The sequence below is a fragment of the Emydura macquarii genome, unplaced genomic scaffold (assembly GCF_026122565.2).
Source record: "Emydura macquarii macquarii isolate MOO-44397 ecotype Brisbane River unplaced genomic scaffold, CSIRO-AGI_Emac_v2 contig_1253, whole genome shotgun sequence".
Taxonomy (NCBI): domain Eukaryota; kingdom Metazoa; phylum Chordata; order Testudines; family Chelidae; genus Emydura; species Emydura macquarii.
In genome coordinates this window covers 76,346,745-76,372,675 of record NW_027131390.1, presented here as the reverse complement: position 1 = coordinate 76,372,675, position 25,931 = coordinate 76,346,745, and the positions used below count along the sequence as shown (strand labels likewise).

The 25,931-nt window shown below is 40.6% G+C and overlaps 1 protein-coding gene across 3 annotated transcripts in view; it reads left to right on the top strand.

Annotated features, from left to right (window-relative positions):
• The window catches only part of PPIG (peptidylprolyl isomerase G), a 43,665-nt gene that overhangs the window by 5,958 nt on the left and 11,776 nt on the right, over positions 1-25,931 (top strand). Inside the window, exons 2-8 of one of the 3 annotated variants that reach the window (XM_067549281.1) lie at positions 5,167-5,246; positions 5,352-5,426; positions 9,333-9,440; positions 9,945-9,974; positions 10,964-11,051; positions 13,658-13,687; positions 13,825-13,964. In XM_067549281.1, coding sequence (XP_067405382.1) covers positions 5,186-5,246; positions 5,352-5,426; positions 9,333-9,440; positions 9,945-9,974; positions 10,964-11,051; positions 13,658-13,687; positions 13,825-13,964 — 532 coding nt within the window. In that variant the 5' untranslated portion in view covers positions 5,167-5,185. Of the gene's footprint in view, positions 1-5,081; positions 5,247-5,351; positions 5,427-9,332; positions 9,441-9,944; positions 9,990-10,963; positions 11,052-13,657; positions 13,688-13,824; positions 13,965-25,931 lie in introns of those variants that run through there. The other 2 variants (XM_067549279.1, XM_067549280.1) reach the window with 2 other exon arrangements.

The window sequence follows — 25,931 nt, the reverse complement described above, 5'->3', positions numbered from 1 at the left end:
TTAGACAGAGTGGGTGAGATAATATCTTTTATTGGACTAACTATTGATAGAAGTTAGTCCAATAAAAGATATTATCTCACCTACTTTGTGTCTCCAATATCCTGGGACTGACACAGCTACAACTACGTTTCGTATCTTAAATACTTAGATCAAGTTAATCTAAGATTTTCCCCATTTTATAACCTGTTACTGTTGTTTATTACTACAGCTTTCAAAAGCATACTTACTAGTGCTTTAGAGAACTCATAAAAAATATTGTCCTTTCCCCCAATACAGTCTTACAATTTAAGGCCCCAATTCTGCAACTTACAGTTCATAAGGTATACTGCTGTATTTGAACAGAGCCCCCAATGAGGCTGTATGTGAGCACAGGGGTCTGCTTGCACAATTTTCAGTGTATAATCATCACCTAATTTTAGAAATGGCATAAACAAAGGCAACAAACATAAATAGCATAGAATGAGAGTTAGAATAGCAAGGTGTTATTTTAATTATATAATTTAATAAAAAATTGCTACATGTAGGCAACATGTCAGAAGTGAGATTTAAGGAAAGATTTGAATGAGTAGAGTCTGGTGATTTGACAAATAATTAGGTTTTTCTTGTGTAAGGGGCAGCATAGAAAAAAGGAGAGAGAGAGAGTGGGAGAAGAAAATGAGGGTGGCATTAAGACTAGAAACCTACCAGAAAAATTTAACTTTTTCTTTTACAGAGGAAGTTGAGTATCACTTATTCTGTTTTATTCTCAATTATAACATTCACAATAACTCTTTCAAGGAAAGAAATTGCCTTCTTAGCTCAGGCTATGTGTTGTTTTTTTTAAAGCAGAAATGACTATTCACAAAGTGCACCATAATTTCTCACTAGCATCATTTTTCCTTTATGCTGCTGCTCTCAAACTTATTTTCCTGTGTCATATAATCACATCCTTCAAATCTCTGGTATCCAATAGCTAAGTGTTTCTTCTGGCATTTCTTTAGAGTGCTTCCTTGCTTTTTACTGGTTTGCTATACCTAGTCACATACCTAGTTATTTTCTCTGTGATGTGGCTCTACCGTGCTCATGCTGCAGCTTGAACTACTGGTGATCCTCCCTGATTGGATGTTTGAGTCAAAACTAGTTATGTGTTGTAAGTGCAGCTCGTATAATTCTGATCTTCCAGAAGAAAACTAAACTTTTTCTTTTTCCATATATGCTGTCCAATTTTGGTATTGCAATTAACTGATGAAGGTGTAGATTTTATATCCTTGCTATCCAGTATATTTAGTTATATCTATTGTATATCCATAGTTACTTAAAAAACCGAACAACCTAACATTATTCCATGACGTTAGAATTCCAAAGTAATTTATTTCAATTCTCATTTGTTAATATTATACAAACTTAACTAAATTTAATTACACAGCCTTTTTGTATGTATATGATCATATAATTGAAGACTACATCTTAATGTATATGCATAGGGAAGCCAAATTAAGGTTGCTCAGGCTTTGCAACCTGAATGTTCTTTTAACATAGGGTTTTTAAAGTGAAATTTCCTAATTTAAAAAAAAAATCAAACTGCTTAAACAAATTCCATGACATGGAACTATATTGAGTTCATATTGGATCATCAACAGAGTGTAAACCTTCAGATCTGTAACGTGGTCCTCACCACTTGAGTTAACAGGGAAACTGATGCAATAGTAAGTTTTCATCTCCACTCTCATCATCAAACAGTCTGCATGCACCCCCTCTTCTCAGCCTGCCCCTGTGGGCCTCTTCATTGTCCTCACCGTACTGCTTTTGAACAAGTCAGGCTGCCTGCTCCTTCTGGATACCAGCAGAGGGAGCACAGGAGCAACAGTCTCCCTGTTCAGGTCTGGTTCCTGGCATCACGATCCCCTGGCCTGCCAGGAAAAGTCCTGTTTATGCCCCTGCCGTGCTGGATTACGTACATGCTCAATGAAGACTTTGGATAACAGTGCTGCCCATCTCTAACATACCTCCACGAAACATGCAGTCAGTCATGAGGACAGTAGAAGGCATGTTTCTCTCATAAAAGTGAACACTGTGTCAAATTTCAAGACCCTTCTCCAAGACATGGAGATGCTAGAGCTTTTTTGTGTTAAAGGTTGTACAAATTTTTTAAGTTAGGGGAAAATACATTGTTTTACCCTTGTACCCCTTGTTCTCAGAAATGTGTGAACCACTTCTTCTGAAACAAAACAAACAAATAAATTCTGCCTGAGGCAGATACCCAGCATGGAAAATTTTAGCCTCACTAACGAAGTAAAATGTCTTATTATGGAAAGTGGTAGGCAGCCTAACTGTAGGCATTGCTACTCGCTTCACCTATGATATTCAGAAGCTTTTGATCTCTTGGCAGTTAACATTTCTTTTAACAGGACTCTGTAAATGCATTGATAATTCAGTATTGTGTACTTTGATCCCTTCCTTAAAGGGTTCTGCCTTGGACTCTGAAGCCCAGGGAGGGAGGTGGATTTCAGAGCTCAGTCTCCAGCCTGAATGTCTATGTTTATCACTGTTACCCGAGTCTGTAGACCTGGGCTCGGAGACTTGCTGCTGCAGAGTTTTGGGTTTTTTGCTGTGTAGATGTACACAAAGATTTGTAAGGCTGTTGATAAACATAGTACATACATTTCTTGGATATTCAGAGAAGTAGAACTGACTCATGTACTACCCAACATGGGCTCTGTTACAATCTTAATAAATGCTTGAGACTAATGGTCATCGAATTGTATATTACAATATTTTTACGACCAGGCAACCTTTTCAGCGTGGAGGGAAGAGAACTGCCATTCTGATCCATTATTTAGCAGAGAAGACTTTATTTAAAAAAAAGAAAGAAAGTAAGGCAGTATTGCTTTTGGATTGCTTTGAAAAGCTTGCCTTCATTCCGGTATCTGATGCCAATCCTGGTGGCACAGTCATGAAAGGCATCTGTAAGCATGGCAGAAAACATCCTACTGAAGAGAGTTGGGGCCAACGCACAACCCTGCTTGACTCCATTGGTGACAGGGAATGGTTAAGATGACTCACGTCATCCATAATGTGAGCGAGCATGCCATCATGAAATTGCAGAATCATTGAGATGAATTTCTCCGGGCAACCGAATTTTGCCATGATCTTCCAAAGACCTTCCTGACTGACTGTATCAAATGCTTTTATCAGGTCAATAAAAGTCATATACAGGTTGGAGTTTTGTTCCAGGCATTTCTCCTGAAGTTGATGAGCTGCAAACACCATGTCTCTGGTCCCACAACCTTTCCTGAAGCCACACTGCCTCTCAGGCAAGAGCCCTTGTTCATGTGTTGCACAAGGCAATTCAGCAGAATTCTGGTGAGAATTTTGCTGGCTATTGACAAGGAGATGCCCCGATAGTTGTTGCAGGATTGTCTGTTACCTTTCCCTTTATACAAGTGAACGATGGATGCATCCTTGTACTCCTGAATCGTAGTTCGTTGAGTCCACATTGACTGGAAAAATTCAGTCAGTTTCGAAGCCATGTGCAAGCCTCCAGCCTTATAAACTTCTGCTGATATAGCATCTGCTCCAGGTGCTTTACCATTTGACAGCAGGTCAATCGCTTTTGCAGTTTCAGTCAGAGTTGGGGGATCAGCAAGAGATATGTTCATACCTATCTGGGGCAGTCAATCAATTGCCTTCTGTGCAAGCAACTGGTACAGAATGTGTAGACGATTCGCTATGGTACAGTAGACAGCTTCCCTTTTCAGTTTATATAATGAAGGGTAACCCAGGATGCAAGTATTTGTCATTTGCAGCATTTTCTTAGGCTGATCAGTTGTATTTATTTGTTTGGCGTAAGTTTAAAACCTCAGTGAACCTTGCATCTCTTCCAATTTCATCTTAGGAGTATCTAATTTCCCACTTCCCATATGATACTTGACTATGAACTTAATATTTTCTTCCTTATATAAATCTGTGCCATTTAACTTCTGTTCCCCCTGAATAGTCCTGCAAAAATATTCTAATTTCTTAGTATGATCAGTAAGAATTTGTTATCATATTAGGGAATTGTTTGTTTTTTCTTGGCAAATAGTTCAAAGGCAGTCTTAATAAATTGCCTGAATGCAGAGACCATTGTCCCCAAAGTTAAGTACTCCTCTCCACCTCACCTCCTCATGCCATTTGTTTCAACTTTGGGACTGAAGATCCAAGGCTTCTGGGAGTAAATTATCAAAGTACTCTACTGGGACTTAAGCTTTTACCCATCTAAGAGACCAGAAGGTCTCAACCTGTTTGTATTGCTTCCATTTTTTCCCAAATCCTCGCTGTTATTTTTCAGGTATGTTTTTATAAAGCCAGTTAGGAAGTTGGATGACGTTCTCATCAACTGATACCTTATTCTCTCTTGCAGTCTTCTTTTTTGCTTTCCTCTAAGAAACTGTGGGGCTGGATCCTGAAGTGAAAACTATTGAAGTAAATAAACATGAATGAAGTCAATATTGCCAAACCCAACCACTAAAAATCACAAGTCTAGCCCCCCCAAATCATGAGTGTCTTAAATCACAAGTTTTTTTTAAAAAAAGTGGATTATTGAGCTATTAGGAGATGTTCACTCATGTTTACAAATTTTTCTTTGCAACCATGACAATTGGAATTTTTTAATAAAAAGTGAGATCTTCTGGTCTCTTTGATTCATTAAAATGGTGATTGTAAACTCTTAGTCTTTGAAATAGAGACAGTCTTTTTGTCCTGGGTTTGTACAGCATCTAAGACAGTGGCACACTGGTGCATGACTTGGACTCCAATGTGCTATTGCAATAATGTACAAGCAATAATAATCCCTTGACTGATGTTGCTAGAGCTTTAAGAAAAACACAAAATATTGCATTTTTCCTGCAAGTTTTGCAAGAGTTGGTAACAACATGAAGTTAAACTTAATGTGCACAGAAAATTGTTTTTAAGTTATTTTTCCTTTGTCCTAAAGAAGACCAACATCTCATAGAATTTCATATTTAAAACAACTTGAGAGCAAAAAATACCATCTTTCTCAACATCTCGACACTCAGTTTTGCTCACTTATATTTCAGGGTGGCTACACTTTCCTTCATAAAAAGCTTTTAGGTTGAGATCAAGTGAATATATAGTTTCACTACACAGAGAGGAGAAACTCAGTTTTTATATTCTTGTTGTTTACAGTCTTTAAACTTTTGAAGCCATGGGAATCAAGGTCCAGCGGCCGCGTTGCTTTTTTGACATAGCCATCAACAATGTACCTGGTGAGAAAAATAATTTCTAGACTATATTATGTTGTAGCAATATAAATATTTAATGGTCAAGTGAACACAAATTTAACTTTATACATGTGTGTGGGTTTTTTTCAGCTGGAAGAGTGGTCTTTGAATTGTTTTCTGATGTGTGCCCAAAGACATGTGAGAACTTTCGCTGCCTTTGCACAGGTTTGTGTATATTTATGATTTTTAACTTAATTCATTGTTGGTTAGTTTCATATTATGAATCTACAGAATCTCATGTAGATATCCAATGATTATCACTTTTTGCATACCAGAAAATGAAGGTAGACTTTAAAACACTGTTTCTTGGTCTCTGTAGAGATTTAACCTTCCTGTCTTGTGTGCATTTAATGCAAGTTTTATATGCTGAAGCACTTGCAGTTGTGGCATAAATTAGTGCATGGAGCATATGCTAATCAAATTTAGATGCTGGCGTGTCAGGTGAACTATCTGTCACAGCCCTCAAAATTACTGTTGAAAACAAGGTGGATAAAAATCAATGTTGTTTTTGTAAAGAAAAAATATCAGGTTTTTTAAAATTTAAATTAATTAAATACAAGGTTTTTTAAAATAAACATTTAAAATTAAATTTGAAATTTATAAACTGTTTTAAAAGAATTAATTTAAAATACAAAAAATAATATTAAGCAAATGGTTGCAGACAAGTTTTAAAGAAAGTCAAATCATTGATCTTGTGTAAGTCACTGACTAAGCATCTGAAACCAGTTTGTTGAAGTACAAAACCAGCTTTTGACAGCAGTAGCTTCTTGTGCAGGTGCAGAGAGAATGTTTTCTTCCTTTCATTTAATTCAGAATAAGAAAACAATGGGAGATGAAAAAAGTAGGAAAGCTTGTTTGCCTTTTTGAATCTATGCATAAAAACTCATGAGAGGATGAGATTTACTCTTGAAGGATTTGCTGATCATAAACAATCAGTTCAATTTATGAACTACAGATATTTCCTTTGTTTAATAAATCAGTTTTAAATGTAAAACATGATTTGATAAACTTCTTGATAAACTTTTTTCTTATATCCACTTTTAAGGTAGTTTTATTTAATAATAAAAAAGTTAAAATGATGCTTTTGTGCATTTTAATTGAATTTGAATTTCCATCCAAATGGAGCTTGACGCAAATCACAAGTAAAAAAGAATCATCTAGTAAATAGGAAATTCATAATTCACCATCTTTTTACATAATTAAATTTGTAAAAATTAAGGCTATGGGTAATTGCAAGTTAAACTATATAATTGCTTAAATAAATTTGTATAGATATTGTGTGTGCTGCTAGTCAGCAAAAAGAAGCATCAACTTTAGTGTAAATGATTATATTTAATTGTAAATCAATATGTTTTAATGGTTTTCATCTAATGAGAATCAACCTTTCTTTAGAAAAGTTAGTAGAAAGTACAAACGCAAAACATGATTAAAATTAATTCTATAAATCGTTTTCTGCTTGCTGATTTAAATCATGATTAAAGTCAGTGATTTAAATCTCTTTGATTTAAATCAGTTTGTGCTGGCTGAAACTATGTAATATTAACCAATCCTGGAAATGATAAACATACAATAAAGATAGCCAATGAAAAGTCAAGAAGTTGGGCATTAATGGACTTTCTTCTGACTCCTGTGATATACTGAACTACCACTAATATTCATTGTCTTTGCTTTCCAAGATTGGCCATCAGCTTCTTAACTTTCACCTTTAGTTTTTTCTTTGTAGAAGATGTGTGGAGATCTCTAATCCCAAATTAAATTCAAATTCCCTGTTTCTTAGGCCTGGTTTACACTGATGCCGGCTGTTGATGGGAGATACGCAAGCCACATAATGTAGCTTGCATAACTCCCATCAACTTACTTATGTTGCTGTGCTGTGGCATCTCCAATGCATTGCGTCGACAGGAGACACCTTCCAGTTGACACAGCCTTACTCTTTTCGGGGGGGATAGGGAATGGATTTAATGCATCGACCATAAAGCACTTCCGGGATCGATTAAGCGGGTCTCCACAGTCCACTCAATTGATCCCACTGCACTGATCCATGCAGTCCCAGCAGTAAAGACATACCCTTATTCAAACTACAGTCCTTTCAAAGCCCTGTCCTGGAAATACTTTTGAAATGGCATTTTTTTCCTGCTGAATTGCTACTTTAATTGAAAAATATTTATATTTGTCCAAGCCTAATAATTAAAGTAAAACATTATTTAAAATGGTTGTTGTGAGTCTGACTCAGATTTCTCCTTCCTCCATCAACCTGTTTCAAATATTACTTTTTCTAGGAGAAAAGAAATTGGTTAAACTTAGTTCATTATAGCAGTAGATTTATAGTGAAACTCACTTGTTTCTCCTCCATCGCCAACATTTCCCACCATCTCCCCATTCCTATTTTTATAACACTTCAATCTCTGTTATGCATCTTTGCTTACCACTTCCACATCAAAAACAAGTAATATATGTGCACTTAAAGTAGTTCAAGTTCAGAATTTGAATTTGTTTTTGTTATTGAAACATTGGGAATGTGTATGGTCAAAAGTGTTTAGAGCAGTGGTTTTCAAAGTTGGGGGGTGCGAGATGGATCATGGGGTGGTGCAGAGCAGGGGACAGAGCTGGTTCAGCTCCATGCTCCACAGAAGCAGCCGCTGCCACCCACCTCCTGCAGCAGCAGCAGCAGCAGCCCCCTGCTGCTGCCAGGCACACTCCCTGCGCTGCTGCTGCCCTTGCACTGCTGTCGCTGCTTTCTGTGCTGCTGCCAGTGCTCATTGCTCCCCGCATTGCTGCTGCCGTGCTCCCCGCTTCCCGTGCTGTAGGCCCTGTTTTTTTCTGAAAGGGGGGGTTCGAGAGAAGGGTGGCGTGATCGTTAAGCGGGTACTTCCTGCGCTGTAGGCCCTGGATTTTTTCCTGAAAGCGGTGGTTCAGGGAAAGGGGGGGAATGACTGTTAGAGCCTATAGCATGGGAAGCGCCCCCCTAACAATCTCGCCCCCTTCCCCCAAACTCCCCCCCTTCAAGAAGAAAACTGGGCCTACAGCATGGGAAACGCCCCCTGTTTTTTTCTGAAAGGCCCCCCCTTTCAGAAGGGTGATAGGAGGGTGCGATTCAGGGGAAGGGGGTGCAATTGTTAGACAAAAGTCCATGGGGGGGAGGGGTTCTCCATTTAAAAAGTTTGAGAACCACGGGTTTAGAGCAGGGAACTAGGAATCAGTTTCTTGAGTTTTTTTCCAGCAATCAATCCTGAAAAAGATATAATCAATTTTCTGAAAGTAATGGAACCTCTGTAGGTTTTTCTCAAATATCTGAAAACTTGTCTTCAGATTATAGGAGACTCTAACTTAATGTAGTGCTTTTTTAATTTTAGGGTTTGTTCAGTTCAGCCATCAGCAGTGTGTTAGCCTTTTAGGAGTAGTCTTTTGTCTAGACAGAGAAATTTATAGAAGTATAATTTTACCATCATAGTTATACTGGTATAATTCCCCATTTGGACAATCTTATTCTGGAATGACAATACATTTGGGGTTCTGAGTGATGCTGATACAGTTATACCTGTACTTTTATGCTGGTAAATTCCCTTAGATAGACAAGCCTTTAGTCTTTCTTCTTTTAGAAGAAGGATGGTCTTGTGGCAAAAGGCCATGACTTCAAGTCAGGAGACTTTTGTCCTATCTCCAGCTTCACCACAGACTTCCTTTGTGACCTTTGGCAAGTTAACGTAGGCCTACATTTTCAAAAGTGGGTATTGAGGTGGCGTAACCCAAGTTTTGAGTGCCCAACCTGAGAGACTGAGGTTTGACTTTCAGACATGCTGAGCACCCACAGCTCCAAAGATCTTCCTTTGGAGTCGTGAACTCTCAGCACCTCTGAAAGATAGGTATCTAGAAAGTGAGAACCAAAATCAATGGTCAGCTTTGGACTTAATCTGTTTGTTTTCCCATCTATAAAACTGATATTTGCCTACTTCACAAACTGATTGCAAGACTTTAATAGTTAATATCAGTCAAACTCTTAGAGCTCTTCCCATGAAAGGTGTTACACAAGTGCAAAGTATCTTTTTTTTTTCTTCCCCCTTTCCCTTTTAGGTGAAAAGGGTACTGGAAAATCTACCCAGAAGCCATTGCATTACAAAAGTTGCCTGTTTCATAGAGTTGTGAAAGATTTTATGATCCAAGGAGGTGACTTCAGTGAAGGTAGGACACAGCCTTAGAAGAAAACTGCAATGCTTAAATATTAAGATATTTTTAAGGTTCTTGTTCAGCACTCCTTGTTCAGATGAAATGTCTGTTGACTTTAAGAGGTATGTTCTTTGAGGAATGCTGAATAGGGCCTTCAAATAAGAACATTTTTATAAATAGCTTTCAGTTTCTTTATCTCTCTAGCTGGGAGTGGCTTCCCAGTGAAAAATTTTAGTGTAATGGTAAAGCATTGTATTTCCTGGTATTAGGCCTAGTTTGATCTAGAGAGGTGTGAGAGAATGAATGGAAAAGCAACCAATTGCATTTGCTCAGTCCCATTCTACTTAAGCAGACTGTCAAGATGTAGCTTCCTATTTGACTATCCTTGAAGATATTTTGACGTAGATGCAATAACTGAAATGTCTTTTATATTATGACACTTTCTTTAGGAGTCACTAAGCACATCTTGAACTTCAAATGATTTATACTTGTCTTTTTTTTTTCTTTCTTTCTTTCAAGGAAATGGGAGGGGAGGAGAATCCATTTATGGTGGGTTTTTTGAAGGTAAAGTTGTTTTTTTAAATCATGCTAATCTATATACCTTTTTCAAATGTTCTGTCTTATAAATATTAAACTTGTAATCCATGTCCTGCTCCTGCAATCATTTGGGGTCTGTGCATACCAAATCAGAGTCCCATTGGGTTTATTGCAGTTCTGCATGGACACAGGTGTCTTTGGTAGCTGATATGATTGCAGAATGAAGGCTGTAAGGTGTATTTTGTTTACATCACTATTTTGTTCAGAAAATATTTGTCTAAATGAGGATCAAGCTATTCTGATTCAAATCTGTCAACCTTATCAGACTTACATGTGTACATATCTGATTATAAACCTGCTATCATGATTAATTTTGTGACTTCCATATCGAGCTTGATCATCTTAAGCAAAACTTATTTTTCTAACAGCAAGCTCTGCAAACTCATCCTGGTATATGAAAGTAAAGCTGCTTTTTTGGCTTGACACCAGATTGGATCACCACTGTTAATAAATATGTTGCATTAAAACATAGTTAAAAATTATATTAATGATGCATGAGCTAGGGGAAAAAAACCAGCTTGTTCTTCCAAAGATGTATGGATCTGCATGTGCCAACAGGAGTGAAAAATAGTGAAGGCCTACTCTTACTATACATAGATGTTGCATGAGTGTATGCAGGAAGTATATCTGTTGAGTAAGAGTTTCATTTTTACAGTCACTCTTCATACCATAACTACAATTTAATAGACAGGTGAAAATAACAAAATATGCTTTTTCGCTTTTCTCCTTTTTAAATTCCAGGCATTAGAATGGGAAGCATAATGTATCTCAAGGACATGATACAATATACTTTATTTTGAAACTAATTCTTTTTAATGCTCTTTACTGCAATGAAAATTTATCTGGGTTGACTTTGCGAGTGAGGGGGAAAAATAGAACGATAACTAATAGAACAAAGTAAATATTTGGTGTTTTAAAGTAATCAAAAACACTTTCTCTAGATGAAAGCTTTGCTGTAAAGCACAACAAAGAATTTCTTCTCTCAATGGCCAACAGAGGGAAAGATACCAACGGTTCACAGTTCTTTATGTAAGTTTTGTATTACTTTGGTATGCTGCTTACACAATTGAGGGTGTAGTAATCACTTAATTGTTGAAAAGACTAAACCTTTTTCCATTTATCAAATGTAAATAGGTTTTCCAGATCTGAAGCTCTATGTAAAACGGCTGCTTCCTAAAAATGCCTATCTTGGAGATAAACTGATCATTTTTAGTACTACTTATTGTTTTAGATGAGTGCCTCTTGTGTACACAGAAAAAAATCATTGCTCACCTCTAATTTGGACAAATTATGCAAAGCTAATTGATGTTCTCCACAAACTTTTCTCTATTTCTTGTAAAATGTCTGCTTAGAATCTTTTTTTAGGATGGGAAGAGCTCTGGGGATTATGGTAAGGGGTGTGGTTTTAAAGTCATGGCTTTTGAAAATCATTCTAAAAGCAATCTCATTTTAAAGGGAAAAAAGTGCTAAATTAAGACTGAATTTATCACAATATATCTACAACAGAGAGATTCCTTTGAATCAGGCTTATCTACAGAAAACATTCTCTCTTGAAATTGACCCCCTGTAGCCTGTAATTGTTAAAGATCTTTCCCTTAATTAATGTGTTGAGTTGCATGCATCATCTACGATTAGATGGTTATTTTTGGGTTGCTGACAGACCTTTAGCCTCTTTCAATCCAGCTTCTGATTTTCTCTCATGACTGATACTTGCATGTCATGGAATGTCCATTCCTGGCCTGCAGGCTGTGGAAGCTTGTGTGAATCACTTACATTGTAGCTATAAAGTTCTTCTTAAAGACTCTTTAAGTCAATTCTAGAGCTAGATCAAATGTCATGAAGCAGGTGCCCAGCTATTTTTTTTCTGACTTCTGACTGCTTCCTTTTCTAGTGACTATAAGACTATTTGCAGTCTCCTCTGAGTTACAGATTCATTTTCTTTTTAAATCTGTCCTCAGGTGTCCATATGATTGAATCAATATAGCATTTTGTGATACTATGTATATAAGATATTATCTACAGATTGTATTAATGCAGTGGTCCCCAAACCTTTTACATCATGCCCTCCCTTACCCCTTCTGTGCCCCTCCCAGCCACAGCACAGTCAGGGGCTGAGGCTGGGAGCAGGGGCCGAGGCTGGGCATGGAGTGGGCCTTGGCGGCCAGGGGGTTGGGGTGCAGCAGCTGGGCCAGGGTCTGTGGCTGGAGGCTGAGGCTGACGCCTTGGCCAGGAGCTGAGAGGCTGGTGGCTGAGACTGGAGGCTGTGGCAGCTAGAGCTGGAGTGCCGGGTTTTGAGGCCGGTGCCGCGTTTAGGCGCCAAGCCGGGCTGCAGCTACAGGACCGGGGGCTAGGCCGTGTTTGGGCAGGCAGGACTAGATCAGAGCTCCTGGCAGAGCAGGGTTGGATGGTGCTCCCTTCGCGCCCCCTGTGGGGACTGGCCCAGGCCCTGCCGTGCCCCTCCCCCAACGTTCCTCCACGCTCCTTTTTTATGGTGTATTAGTTAATAATACCAATGGCTGGAAATTAAAGCTAGACAAATTCAAATGAGAAATAAGGTACTTTTTAAAAAAAGGCAGGGTGATTAACCATTGGAACAAACTACCAAGGGAAGTGATGGATTCTCCATCTCTTGAAATCTTCAAATCAAGACTGGATACCTTTTTGGAAGAGATGCTATAGTCAAACACAAACTACTGAGCTCAATACGAGGGTAACTGCATGAAATTCTATGGCCTGTTTTATACAGTCAGACTAAATGATCTAATGGCCCCTTCTGGCCTTAAAATCTATAAAACTATTAATACATGGTAATTTATTACAGCAGAAAACCCTGAATGTTCTGCTTTGGTACCTGTTTTGGTTAACTGTATGCTATTTTTGTTTCACAAACTTCAATGCACAAATGAGCTATATACTGCTTAGACAGTCTTGCAGAAAACGTGAAATCACAATCCTATCTTTTGCCTTTTTGTTTTCCCAGGTATAAATAGGACACACATACAGATCTCATGATATTACAAATAAACAAAACCAAAAATAAACCCACAATCCTTTAGCCTCACAAACATATAAAATTAAATTCCACCAGTGTAGGGTCTTTCACTACCTTAAAATTCCATCTGCTCCGAAGGGTTACCCCTGATTTATGTTGGTGTGAGTCCAGAATCAGGTCCATAGTCCATACAGTCAATGAAGAAAACTAACAAAGATAATTGGCAGAATTAACTGGCAAATTTTGATCTCAGCTACACTGGTATAAATCCCATGATTCCTAAGGGATCCCAAATCTGCACAAATATTATGTTAAATGTTAACAAGGACCTCGCAGTTTGGGGACCTTTGTATTAATGCAAGAATATCTTCATTTACTTCCTTACATTTTATTTTTATCAAACCAAGTAAGGAACCTTATGCAATGTTTCATTCACTGATAACCTGAACTGTACACAAACACTACGTGGCTATTATAAATTAAGAATTCCGTTTTGTTGAATTTTATTAGTTCGTTCAAGATAACTTTTAACTTAATACATGCACTTAATTTTGTTTCAAATGCAGTTTTGTTTCCTTTGTAAAGGGTGCTAACTTTGTTTTTCTTTTTGTTTTAATTGTTCCTTTTGTGATTGCATCAAAAGAACAACCAAGCCTACACCTCACTTAGATGGGTAAATATCTTATCTCCTTTATATGTGTTTGTGAAGATTAAAGTGTGGATAGTGCTTTAAAAATATTTAGCACCTAAAATTTTCAATCTTTTATTGCAGTAAAAACTTGCATTTTACCTTCTTTTTTTAAATTTCAGACTTCATGTTGTTTTTGGACAAGTCATCTCAGGACAGGAAGTTGTGAGAGAGATAGAAAACCAGAAAACAGATACATCTAGTAAACCATATGCTGAAGTACGAATACTGAGCTGTGGGGAGTTAATTCCAAAATCCAAAGGTGAGGTTGAACTACCTATTTCGAATACATGTAAGTGTAGCTTTTTTCTCTCAGTTCTTATAATAGTAAATAGAAACATGTTTGTAATGGATGGAGAGTTCATAAAGACATTAGTAATTGCCTGTAGTAAACTGTGTACCTTGTAATAACTGAAAAGCTAGTAACCGAGACATTATTAAAGAAATGTCATTTTGTTAGATATACGATTTATGTATCTTCTTCCAATCCTAAAAAGAATTCCCCCACTTACTCATATGATAAAGCAACCTGTAGACAAAAGAAATATCAGTCTCCATCTGTTCCTCTTCAGTCTTTCTTCCTTTGTCCTGGCAGCTGGAGTGCACACTTTGGCACTCCAGTCTCTTATCTTTTGTTTCTCCTTCTAGGAACAAGGAAGAACAGCAGCTCCCATGCCCTGGGCCATTGGGGAATGAATTATGCTTTTCTCAATGGTTTTCCAGGTTTGGGCCTTTCTGTACTAGCCCAGCCTGCTTCTGGTACTTTTCTGACAGGTACAGTTCCCAGAGAGTCATCTGGCATATAAATATACTGATGTCAGTCTGACTTGTCCTAACACCTGCTGCTTCTGTTGAGCTTGTGGTTCTGGGTATAATCCTCGTCTACAGTTCTTCAGGTGAGTTCCTATGTTAGGAAGGCCTGGAAGATGCCCTGCTATAAATATGCTTTGTAAGGTATGTTGAATTATAAACAGAGATATGACAGCACCTGCCTCTTTCTCTGGAAAGGATGTTCTTCTCTGCTGTGCTCTTCCAGAGCTGAACATGGTGTTGGAAGTTGGCCCCTGCTCTTCTGATGAAATAATTCAGTACTAAGACTGCTCTCACTGTGATGGAGAACCCCAGTACAGGAGCTTCAGGATGTCTGTTTGATAGGAAGTTTAACAAGGACCTGCTTGTTTTCTCATTCTTAGCACCTTCTAAATGATGCCTATTAGGAAGGGTTGCAACAAGGATATTGAAGCACACAACAAGAATTACCCTGTTTCTTTGGCTTAAGGGAAGCAGACAGGCATTCATACTTGAACTTCTTGATTTATTTCCATCCTCTTGCATGCCACTCTTCCATCTTCTGACATGATGGACGGAAGAATGGCTTTGGGTTATGAAGTGATCTTCATTCCCAGAAATTCAGTGATAGATTGTATCATGGGTAGGGGTGTCCAGAAATCAGACTACTTTTTCAGCTGGTTCATCAGATGTCCTGGATGTTAGGATGTCAAATTTTATTATCCAGCTGTTTCCCTGGATAGCATTTGGCTTGTGACAGATGTAATATTCTAATAATGGATGGGAAGATTTTGTAGCTATAGAGGAATATATATTATGGGTGGAGCTTGTGAGTGAGACAATCCCCTGCATGATACATATATCCTGGTCCTCTCTATTCCCCTCATATTACTATTTAAAAGGTTGGAAACTGAATGGCTGACAGAGATTTTAGTTGGAGCTGAACTGTCTGGTGCCTTAAGGCTCTGCCTGAGGGCTTTCAAGTGGCACCAAGCAAAAGAATAAAAGAAATAAATACAAAATCTTTCTCCTTTAACTTTTCCTGAAAGAAAACAGACTTCTGGAGAGATTTGACTGTCTGGTCCTTCCTGTATGTCTGAGTCCTGGGCCCTCTTCTTGTGCCTCTTCGACTGGGTACTGCTAGGAGCCTGGAGACCCTGCTTCCTGTAACTTCTCCGGTGTGCTGCAGAGGGAGATTGCTGCCAGGGCCATGGGGTGAGCCACTCAACAGACCATGAGGCACAATACTAGATACTGGTGGGCAGCAGGAGAACATGGAGAACAAGAGGCCTTAGAGGCACCAGGAGCGGGCAGGTGGAGGGCAGAGCTGAGTGCGAGGAGGAATGTGGGCCCCCTGGAAGGGGCACTAATGCTGAGCCAGCCTGATGAAGGTGCTACCTGGCAGACTGTGACGGAGTTCGTGTTGAGTGGAGAACTCTGCTGTTAGCAGAGAAAGGTCCTGTGCAGGCTACTGAAAGTGGAAATCCATCCCTTTTGTGGGAGATGACCGTGTGGCTGAATTGATTCGCTGAGGGCATGACCTGGATCCACTGGTGAGCTGTGATGACCTGAGGACCTGGAGATGGGAGGGGATAGTCTGTCGTCACATCAGCAGAAGGAGATTGGCCCAGCTGCAGTCCAAGGCTGAGTGATCGGGCAGGAGAGGCCCATGGAACTGTGGTCAGGAAGAGGCCAGGGAATCCAGATGTGAGGACCAGTACCTGGGAGGTGAGCAGAACAGAGTACTGGTTGTCATGGAGTACCAGCAACAGAGAGGCATCAGACAGTAAAGCTTTGCAGTGTTTTACTGCAGGAGGCAAGAGGGAGCATGTGCTGTGAAGTGTGGCAGTTACTGGAGCATGTTGCTTCAGGGGAACTGGCATAAAGACAAAGTAGGGGGGGAAGTGATTCCTGGAGAGAATGACCGAAAATAATTTTGCAGTTTGATCACCATTTCATAGCAAGGGAGGCTGAACTAAATCACTTCTAGCTGTGGACTTGGTGAGGTGGCAATATCTTGGGAAGGAAGGGAATGAATGGATTACAAGGCTGTATCTGTAAAGACTAGAAATGTGACAGATCTTGGGTTTGGTAGGGAACTTCAATGAGGTCAGAGGGAATGGCTTAATAGAGTTGCAGTAGGAGTGAGGTTTTGGGTTGGAGGGTGTAAAGCTGGGTAAAAATAAAATTTTGGGTGGTAAAGAGATTGGGTTCTTGGGTACTATCAACTGGGTAAAAATAAGGAGATTGAATTCTAGAGTACGATAATGGGTGAATGAAGTATTGTGTGGAGGAGGGGAATTGTGCTCCTGCAGAGAATTGACACATGTGGCGTATAGGTGACGGAATTAGGGGTTGCTTGATTGTTGGGGCTTGTTTACTGGGACTTTGGACATAGTTGGAAGGCTTTCTCTGCGGGGTGCAGTGAGCAAAGAGCATGACATAAAGTGGCAGAAGGCCAAAACAGAAATTTTCACTTGGAGTTTGATAGATTTCTCACCAAGGTGAGGGAGGTGATTTTACTGATCTTTTCTCCCCCTTGACACCTCAGAGAAATTAGTAATAAAGGAATATATAACATGGGGAAAAAAGGGGAAATAAATAATAAATCAAAATAAATTAGAAGTTACAAAGCATAAAATAATGGTAAAGGAAGATAAAGACACAAGGGCAAAAATCATGGCTGGTAGAGCTAAGACAATAAGGAGTTTTTAAAATATATTAGGAACAAAAGAAATCCTAATAATGGTATTGGCCCATTACTAGATGGAGATAGTAATTGTTAATGATGCAAAAAGGGCAGAAGTGTCCAAAATATTCCTTTTCTGTGTTTGGAAAGACACAGGATGTACTTGTAACACATGAGATGATAAAGTACTTTCTAGTCCATCAATAAGGAAGATGTTAACATCTGCTAGGGATAAATGTTTTAAAATCAGCAGCCTGGGTAACTTTCAGAGCTGGCTGAGGAGATCTTTTGTCCTCTGATATTAATTTTTAATAAATCTTGGCATACCAGGGAAATTCTAGAAGTCTGGAAAAGTCAGCAAGAGCTCTTCAAAAAGAGCAAGCAGTATGATTCAGGTAGACTAACTGACCTATAGTTAATATCAATTTCAGGCAAAATAATGGAAAAGCTGATATAAGAGTCAACTGATAAAGAATAGGACTATAATTAATGCCAGTCAATATGATTTTGTGGAAACCATCAAACAAATCTGATTTAATTCTTTGATATTATAAGTTTAGTTGATAAAGATAACTGTGTAGATGTAATATAAATAGACTTTTGTAAGGTGTTTTGACTTAGTACTGCATGATTCTGATTTTAAAAAATAGTATTATATCAATAGAGTGCACATTAAATGGATGAATAAGTGGCTAACTGACAGATCTCAAAGTAGTTGTTAGTAGGAAATAATCACTGAATGGGGTGTTTCTAGTGAGGTTCTACAAGGATCAGTACTAGGCTTGATGTTCATTATTTTCATAAATGATGTAAAAGTTAATATAAAAATATAAATTTTGCAGATGTCACGATGCTTGGTGGAATGGCTAATAATCATAGAGTGATTTGGATCACTTGGTGAACTGGGCCCATTCAAACAAAATGCAGTTCAGTTCAGCCAAATGCAAAGGTATACAGTTGGGAATAAGGAACCTACAGCATGGGGGATCGTATCCTGAAAAACGGTGGCGCTGGACAGGATTTAGGGGTCATAGTGGACAAGTAACTGAACATGAGTTCCCAGTGTGATGCTGTGGCAAAAAGGACTCATGTGATCCTTGGATATATGAACAGGGGAGTAGTAAGTAGGGTGGTGATTTTATCTCTGTATACAGCATTGGTGAGACAGACACTGAAATGCTATGTCCAGTTCTGGTGTCCACATTTTAAAAAGGGTGTTGAAAAATTGGAGAGGGTGTAATAAAGAGACACAAATGATTCAAGGGCTGTAGAAAATGCCTTGCAGTTAGAGGCTATGTCTACACTGACGGTGGCAAAGTCGCCACTGTCAGATCGACTTTTCTGGATCGACTGAGCGGTTAGTTCAGACCCACTCAGTCGATCCAGAAGTCGACGTTATTAATCCATCCCCACAAATGGTGTAGCGCTGCGTTGACGGGAACACAGTTCCTGTCGTGCAGTGCAGTGAAGACGGTGCACAGAAGAGAAGCATAGCAGTCGACGGGAGTTACGCAAGTTCTTTGCGTAAATCCCGTTGACTGCCACCGAATCGCAGAAGTAAGTGTAGACCAAGTCACAGACTGAGAGTACAATCTGTTTAGCTTATCAAAAAGAAGATTCGGAGGTGACTTGATTACTGTGTACGTACCTTTATGGAGAGAAAATACTGAGACAAGTGGGCTCTTTAATCTAGTGAAGAAAGGCATAACAAGAACCAGTGACTGAAAGTTGAAGCCAGACAAACTCAAATTGGAAGTCGGGCATGAATCACAGTGAAGGTGGTTAACCATTCGAAAAACTACTAAGGGAAGTGGTGAATTCTTCACCTCTTGATGTCTTGAACTCAAGACTTGGAATCTTTTCTGGAAAACATGCTTTACCAAACAAGTCATTGGGCTCAATACAGGAAATGTAATGGCCTGTGGTATACAGGAGGTCAGACTGCATGATTTAATGGTCCTTTGTGACTTGAGCCCTATGAATCTGAGTTAAGTCTGATTCTTGGGCCAGATGCTGTCTCCCATTCAAGCCCAATGCTCTGTGGTCTCATAGAGTGGCTACATTTTGTAAGAAGAAGTTTGAAGTGTGGAGAGTGGACAATTACGCCAATAGACTGTATGATGAATGAAGTCTGACAAGTTCTGCAGAATATGGTGGATGGGTTGGTGAGGGAGGGGCCTGTTTCGGACATATTTATAGACTGAAATTTTATAAGGAAAAGAATGGGGATAAATAGCATCTGGCTGTCAAAGTCCTTTTTCTTTTATAGTAAGCCCTGGCAGTCAGTTCTCTGCTGTGGCCTGTAATTGACTGAGGGCAAACTTGTCCTGGTATTTAAGAAGACATATTTGCCTTTGGACATAAACGATCATGTGTTGGCAGAAAATCCTTGCCATCTTTGGTGTTTGCTTTGCACAGCAATTTCACAGTGCTCTACATTCATCCTCTTCCACAAATATGTCAGCGATTGAAGTAAGCTTGCAACAGATGCCTGTGTTCTGCTTTCTGCTCTGTTCATGTAGAAGTCTACCCTGGAGAGTTCCTTACCTTCAATTCCCACTTAGTAGCCAGTTTGAAGTAGCAACTTTAGTACAGACCTAAACTTGCCATAGAGGGAGATAAAACTGCATCCCAAATTGGTTTTGACAAGCTCTAGACAATAGTATCATAGGAAAGAGGAACTTGACTTCACCCTTTCTTTCATTCTCCACACAGACACTTCATAACTGGGGCTTGGAGCCATCTTGTTTCAGTTGAATTTAGATAGGAAGAAATGCAGTGATTTCCAGGATGATGCTGTCCTGAGTGGAGAGAAAGTAAAATTCCTCAATGTTTGGGAAGAGTATGAAAGTAGTGTCTTGGGCCTTACTCACGAATTTGTTCAGAGCAAACTGAATGGACTGTTCTCTATTGGCTGTTCAGAGTCTGTGGTGATGCCTCTGCTTGTTTGTGTACAGCATAAAAAGAGTGGACATCTCATATCAGACTCCTTTTCATGTAATGCTTTGGAAACTGTTTATTTTTCAATTTAAAAATGCACCCATCATGTTCACTGGACAGATGCACTAATTTTGTATTGTTAGAATTTGTACAACAAATAATTTACTAAGTCAACATTCTACATGATAAATTGTATAAGTAAGTCTCTTAGGTAAAAGCTTGAGAAAACAGATAGGCTTTATATCCTGCTTTTCTGTATTGACCAACAACAAAAGCAAATGCTAGAGTAGAGGCGCCTCTATCAAAAACATTCTGCCAGCAGCTTTAGGGACACTTAAAAAGCTTGTCAGCTGATTTCAGTTGCCGTGACTGTACATAACAAAAGAAATGGTCTCGGGTGACTAGGAGCCAAGCCATATATAACTTCTAAGAGAGAATGCTTCACTTTGTATTGGGCCCAGAAGTGAATGGGAAGCTAGTACAGTCTATGGAACACTGATGTAATGTCTATGGCCAACTGCAGTAAGCAGTCAGGCCTTTACAATCTACACCAGCTGAAACTTCCAAGTGAGACTGTAGAGAACATTATGCTAATCCATTCTGGAGGTGGGGTGACCAGATGTCCCGATTTTATAGGGACAGTCCCAATATTTGGGGCTTTTTCTTATATAGGCACCTACTACCCCCGTCCCGATTTTTCACACTTGCTTTCTGATCGGCCTATCTGGAGGTCACAAAGGTATGAATAATTGTGAAATTGTGTTAAGTGATTACAGTTGTTACAAGTGCAGTTGGGAAAAGACGCTTTTGGCCAAGGTAGCCATCTGGGGCTCAAAAAAGTATCCATAAATTGCATACCCTCTTGTGTAGGAGGAGCAAAACTGAGGAACAAGATACCATGCCTGTCAGCCTCTCTAGAAGCTTCTCTGCAGTGAATAGCCACCTCATTGCTGTCTTGATTGAGCTTCAGACAGCTTGCTGTCATCAAAGTCGCTGTCTCAGCCAGGCGCTGGAAAAGCAAAGAGAGAACCTAGTCTGCATACAATGGAAAACAAATAGAGCTGCATTTCACCGGTGTACATGTGGCATCTCAATATAAATGGCCGCATTCTTCACCAGAACCTCACATACATAATGAATAGGAGAACTAACAGAATAGAACTCCACAGAATCCCTCGAGAGAGCTATTGGGCCAGCAATCCAACACTATAGTCTGGTATTTCTCTGAAAGAGCAGAACCGCTTCAGTGATTCTACCCGCCCACCCACACAGCTTTTGAAATTGTTACTTTCATCATTAGAGGGCAATCAGAGTGAGCCAATACACCCAAATCAAAAACTGGATTGACAGGGAACAAAGAAAATCTGAAGACTTCACATATTGCCTCATTACTGCATGCTCAATAACTTTACCCAGAAAGGGCATATTTGAGACAAGGTGATTAGTAAGAGTGTTGAAATGAAGAGATGGTTATCAATAGCCTAATTATTGCTCATATGAGAAACACTAGCATCTTGCCCTCCGTTAGGAAGAATTAACACACACTAACAATAATGAACACAGTATCTGCCCACTTGATCTTGCTAGCCATGAGGAATACGTGTCCAATTTCCAAACAGTAACCTGAAGTCCCCTAAGCACATCTAGACTGTGATGGAAGTTGACTGAAACCCAACCAGAGATGATGTGGATCTTGTGCCTTCCAGATGTGGATCTGTCCCCACTGATTTGGTCATTCCAGTCTATCTCAGAAAAGTCTTCTCTATGATAACAATAAAAAACTTAACAGTGAGAAATACTAACCTCTGATTACAGGTGATGTATCGATACTGGAAAGTAAGTTTGTTATACTTATAAAATAAACAGCAGGATCTTATTCAGGGGATAAGGCAGTATGCCGCGTTTATTATGAATACAAAAAGAAAAACATTTTAAAAAGCAATTGCCTAACACACACACACACACACACACACTTTTCTGCAGGAGGGATATAATTACCAGTCCCTTGTTGCCCGAGCTGAATCATTGGCCAGGTAATTCAGACACGGAGGTGGAGCCGGGCTTATGTCGGTCACGACATGATGCTCCTTGGGGTCTGCAGAATGAGCCCAAAGTCCAAGTTTCTTCTCCTCACTTTTCTATTTATCCATCCCTATTCGAATCTATGGATTTTGTCATGTCAAATAGTCTCCTTGTTTGATGTTTGATATTGCAAGTGTGACAGCTTTCTCGTTATTTCTTCGTTCCTGTTTCACACTTTATCTGTTCCTGTCCTTGGGTGCTAACTCCCCTGTTTTCCGGGGTTATCTTGATCTTCGGCCATCTGGGTTGTAAAAGTTCTTTAAACAAAAACATCTTCTCTCCCTCCTGCCCTTGAAGACTGAGAACATTACCTCAGCAATTAGTTTCTTGCCGTCTTATCTTAGCACTCAAACTGCATTCACTCCTCATTCATACTTACTAAAAATCATTATATTCTTATTCCATTACATTGGTGACAATTATCTTTTACTTACTAACTTAATAAAATCCTTACACTTACACCAATTTTATTAATACCATTTTACTAAAAAGAAATACAAGAAATCTTATTTGCCCTCTCATTGCCCCATGATTTACACATCAACCACATTCCTGATATGCACTGGGCACTTTCCTTCACTTGTAAATTATCACAATCAGATTTCAGGATGTTCCCAAACATTCATTCATAGATGGTTACAAGCAGGGCCCCAATGTGTCATAAATGTTAAATCACAGAATGTTTAGGCAGGATGTTCCCACTTCAGTTAATTATCATAGTGGAACCTGGGGTGGCATGAACAAACAATCAATGTGTCCGGAACATCCTTATCTATAATGCCTAGTTTTGTTCTCTTCCAGTGTGAGGATTAACCATTATGCTTCAAATAGTATCCATGGCTTGGGCCTGCTCTGGTTCAGGCCTACACCACAGTGCTGGGGCCTCCAAGTTGCCTTTGCCTCCATGACAGCCATCATATAGGATTCTATATATAGTACTCTTTTTGCAGTTGATCATTGTTGGGACAGAGCTATCTCCAACCCATCTTATCTGTGAGGATGGTGTAATAATAACTGGAAAGGAATTGGCTATCGTGACCTAGCTACTGGTTGAAAATCCACTGATTGTACAGCCCTTAAGCCTAAAACATCTGAAATTGAATTGGGTCAGAGAGAATTGTTCCCTATGTATTATTGCCTTGCAGGTCCCCAAAGTTACAGCTCCTTCTTCAAGTGCTTGCTCATGTCCATTCCATCGTAGGTGCGTGCGTACCCCATGCATGGTTACTGGAAAATTTTTCCCCTTAGCAGATCTGGTAGGGCTGGCTTCGGCACCCCCTGTAGTCCCGCGCACATGACACTGTATATCAGGTGCTGCCGGCCCTATGCCCCCTCAGTTCCTTCTTTCCATCACTGGCAGTTACTGGAACTATGTTCTTGCTTGCTTGCGTCTGTTAGCTGTAGTCTTTGTTTTCACGTAAATACTTGGTAAGTAGTTGTTTAGATAGTTGATAGCTATTTTTTGTAGTAGTAGATAAGGTAGTCCTGTTAGGGACCTCCACCCAGCATTGGGGTATGCCCTGATCTCCAGGCTTCAGATCTTGTAAATCCTGCGGGAAGGCCTTCCCAGTTAGCAACCCCCATGAAGACTGTTTGATGTGCCTTGGGGAGTCTCACAGAAAGGACAAGTGCCGCATCTGCAAGGCATTCAGACCGTGGACTCAAAAGGACTGAGATATCCATCTGAAGGCCTTGTTAATGGAGGCAGCTCTGAGACTGGCATCGGAGCCGTCCCACTCCCTTTTGGCACCGAACACCAGGTTGGTGCAGAGTGCTCCTCTGGCACCAGCTCCATTGTGGCACCGGGCTTCCTCTTCACTACAGAAGAAGCCCAGAAAACAGCGTCTGGCAGAACACCGCTCCCCCGCATGGAAGAAGGCTAAGGATGTGGGGTCAAGCTCCAGGGCAGCTCAGAGCCAGTGTGCCGAACAACCCCTACTGGGGCAGGTCTTGCCCGGGGCGGTGAGCCCCTCTGCAGAGCGCCCTCTGACTCCAGAGAGCGGAAGGGGACCGCTACGCCTCGCGGTGCCATTGATGTTGGAGGCATCGCAGGCGGCCGCCAACCTATTGGGCCTGCCTGTTCCTCTCACCCCCGAAAGGAAAGGGTGAGGGGTGGGGCACTGGCATCGAGGGGGAAGCCTCCCATGGGTCCCCCCCTAGTGGCTGCACACTTCACCAGACCACCGACGCACTTCTTCATGAGACGGGTCACCGAGGCAGAGATCAATTCCACCGAGAGGCTGATCCCCTTGGGTGCGTTCCCTGGCACCGAGGCGGTCTTTGAGGTTGGAGCACCAGTACTAGAGAAGCCTAAACAGTCCAAGGCGTCACTCACGGTCACTGGCACTGAGGGCAGGAGCATTGACGAGTCACCATGAGTCCCATTCGGTATCAAGCAGATGCTCCCCGTCTGGTCACCGGCACCGATGAGTTCGCCCGCACATATGCCGCGCAGAACCCGGTCACCGGCATTGCGACGCTCGCCCAGGGAGGAGTCCCGCCGACTGCGGTCTTCTATACTGAGAGGCTCCCGATCGCCCAGATGTCGCTCCCGGTCCTCCTCGCTGAGTTGGTCCAGGCAGTGATGCTGCCGGTCCCCGGACTTGTACTCCCTGTCCCCAAGACATCGGCCAAAGGAGTACTGGGGTAGCATAGATACTGCTTGCCTTCCCCTTGGTACCATGAGACAGGGAGATGGTCGGGCTCAGGGCAACGCTGGTCACCAGCAGGAGGGTCTGGTGATTCCAGAGGGGGAAAGGACCTACCGGCTCCCCCCTACCCAGCCTCTTTGACCTGAGGGGCAGGGGCAAGGTCCCTACCCGGCCCCTCCAGGGTGACTTCAGGGTCAGTGGCCAGCCCAATGGTAGTACTGTTAACCAGCCTATGAACTCCAAACCTGCCTCCAAGGTACTGCTTGCATGTCACCTACAATAGAATGGACATGAGTAAGCACTCGAAGAAGAAAAGATGATTACTTACCTTGTAACTGTTGTTCTTCGAGATGTGTTGCTCATGTCCATTCCATGATCCACCCCCTGTCCCCACTGTCAGAATTGTCGGCAAGACGGAACCAAGGGGGCATAGGGCCAGCAGTGCCTGATATACTGTGCATGTGCCCGGGACTCCAGGGGGCGCCGAAGTCAGCCCTACAGGATCTGCTAAGGGGAAAAATTTTCTGGTAACTGTGTAGGGAGCACACACGCACCTACAATGGATTGGACATAAGCAACACATCTCGAAGAACAACAGTTACAAGGTAAGTAACCATCTTTTCTCAAAAATGGTGTGTGCTGTTGGCTAGGCTTGCCCTTCCGTTTACTCCCCCCTTCCGCATCCATTAACTATTCTCTTTATATCCCCTCCATTGGATAGAAGAGGTAGTTAGCATAGATAAATGACTGGGCAGGAGCTTATAGATGTGAATATCTGAATGGTATTAATTTCTTCTTCCATTTGTACAGGGCTATCTCTTTTTAATATATGTAAAAGAAACAGCCCAGCTTGAGGGCTGAACATGACAACCCCTCTTTGGCCGTTGATATCTATGGCTATGATCGTGAAACTCAATTTCTGACTCAATCATAAGGCAGTCATTTTATACATGACAGCTGAGTGGTTTGAAGGACCTACAGTTGCCAATAATTTCCAGAATTAACACACTTCTCCCTGAATTAGCAGTTTATACCCCTCTAAGGGGGATTTCCAAGTTTGTACTAGTTCAGGAGAAGC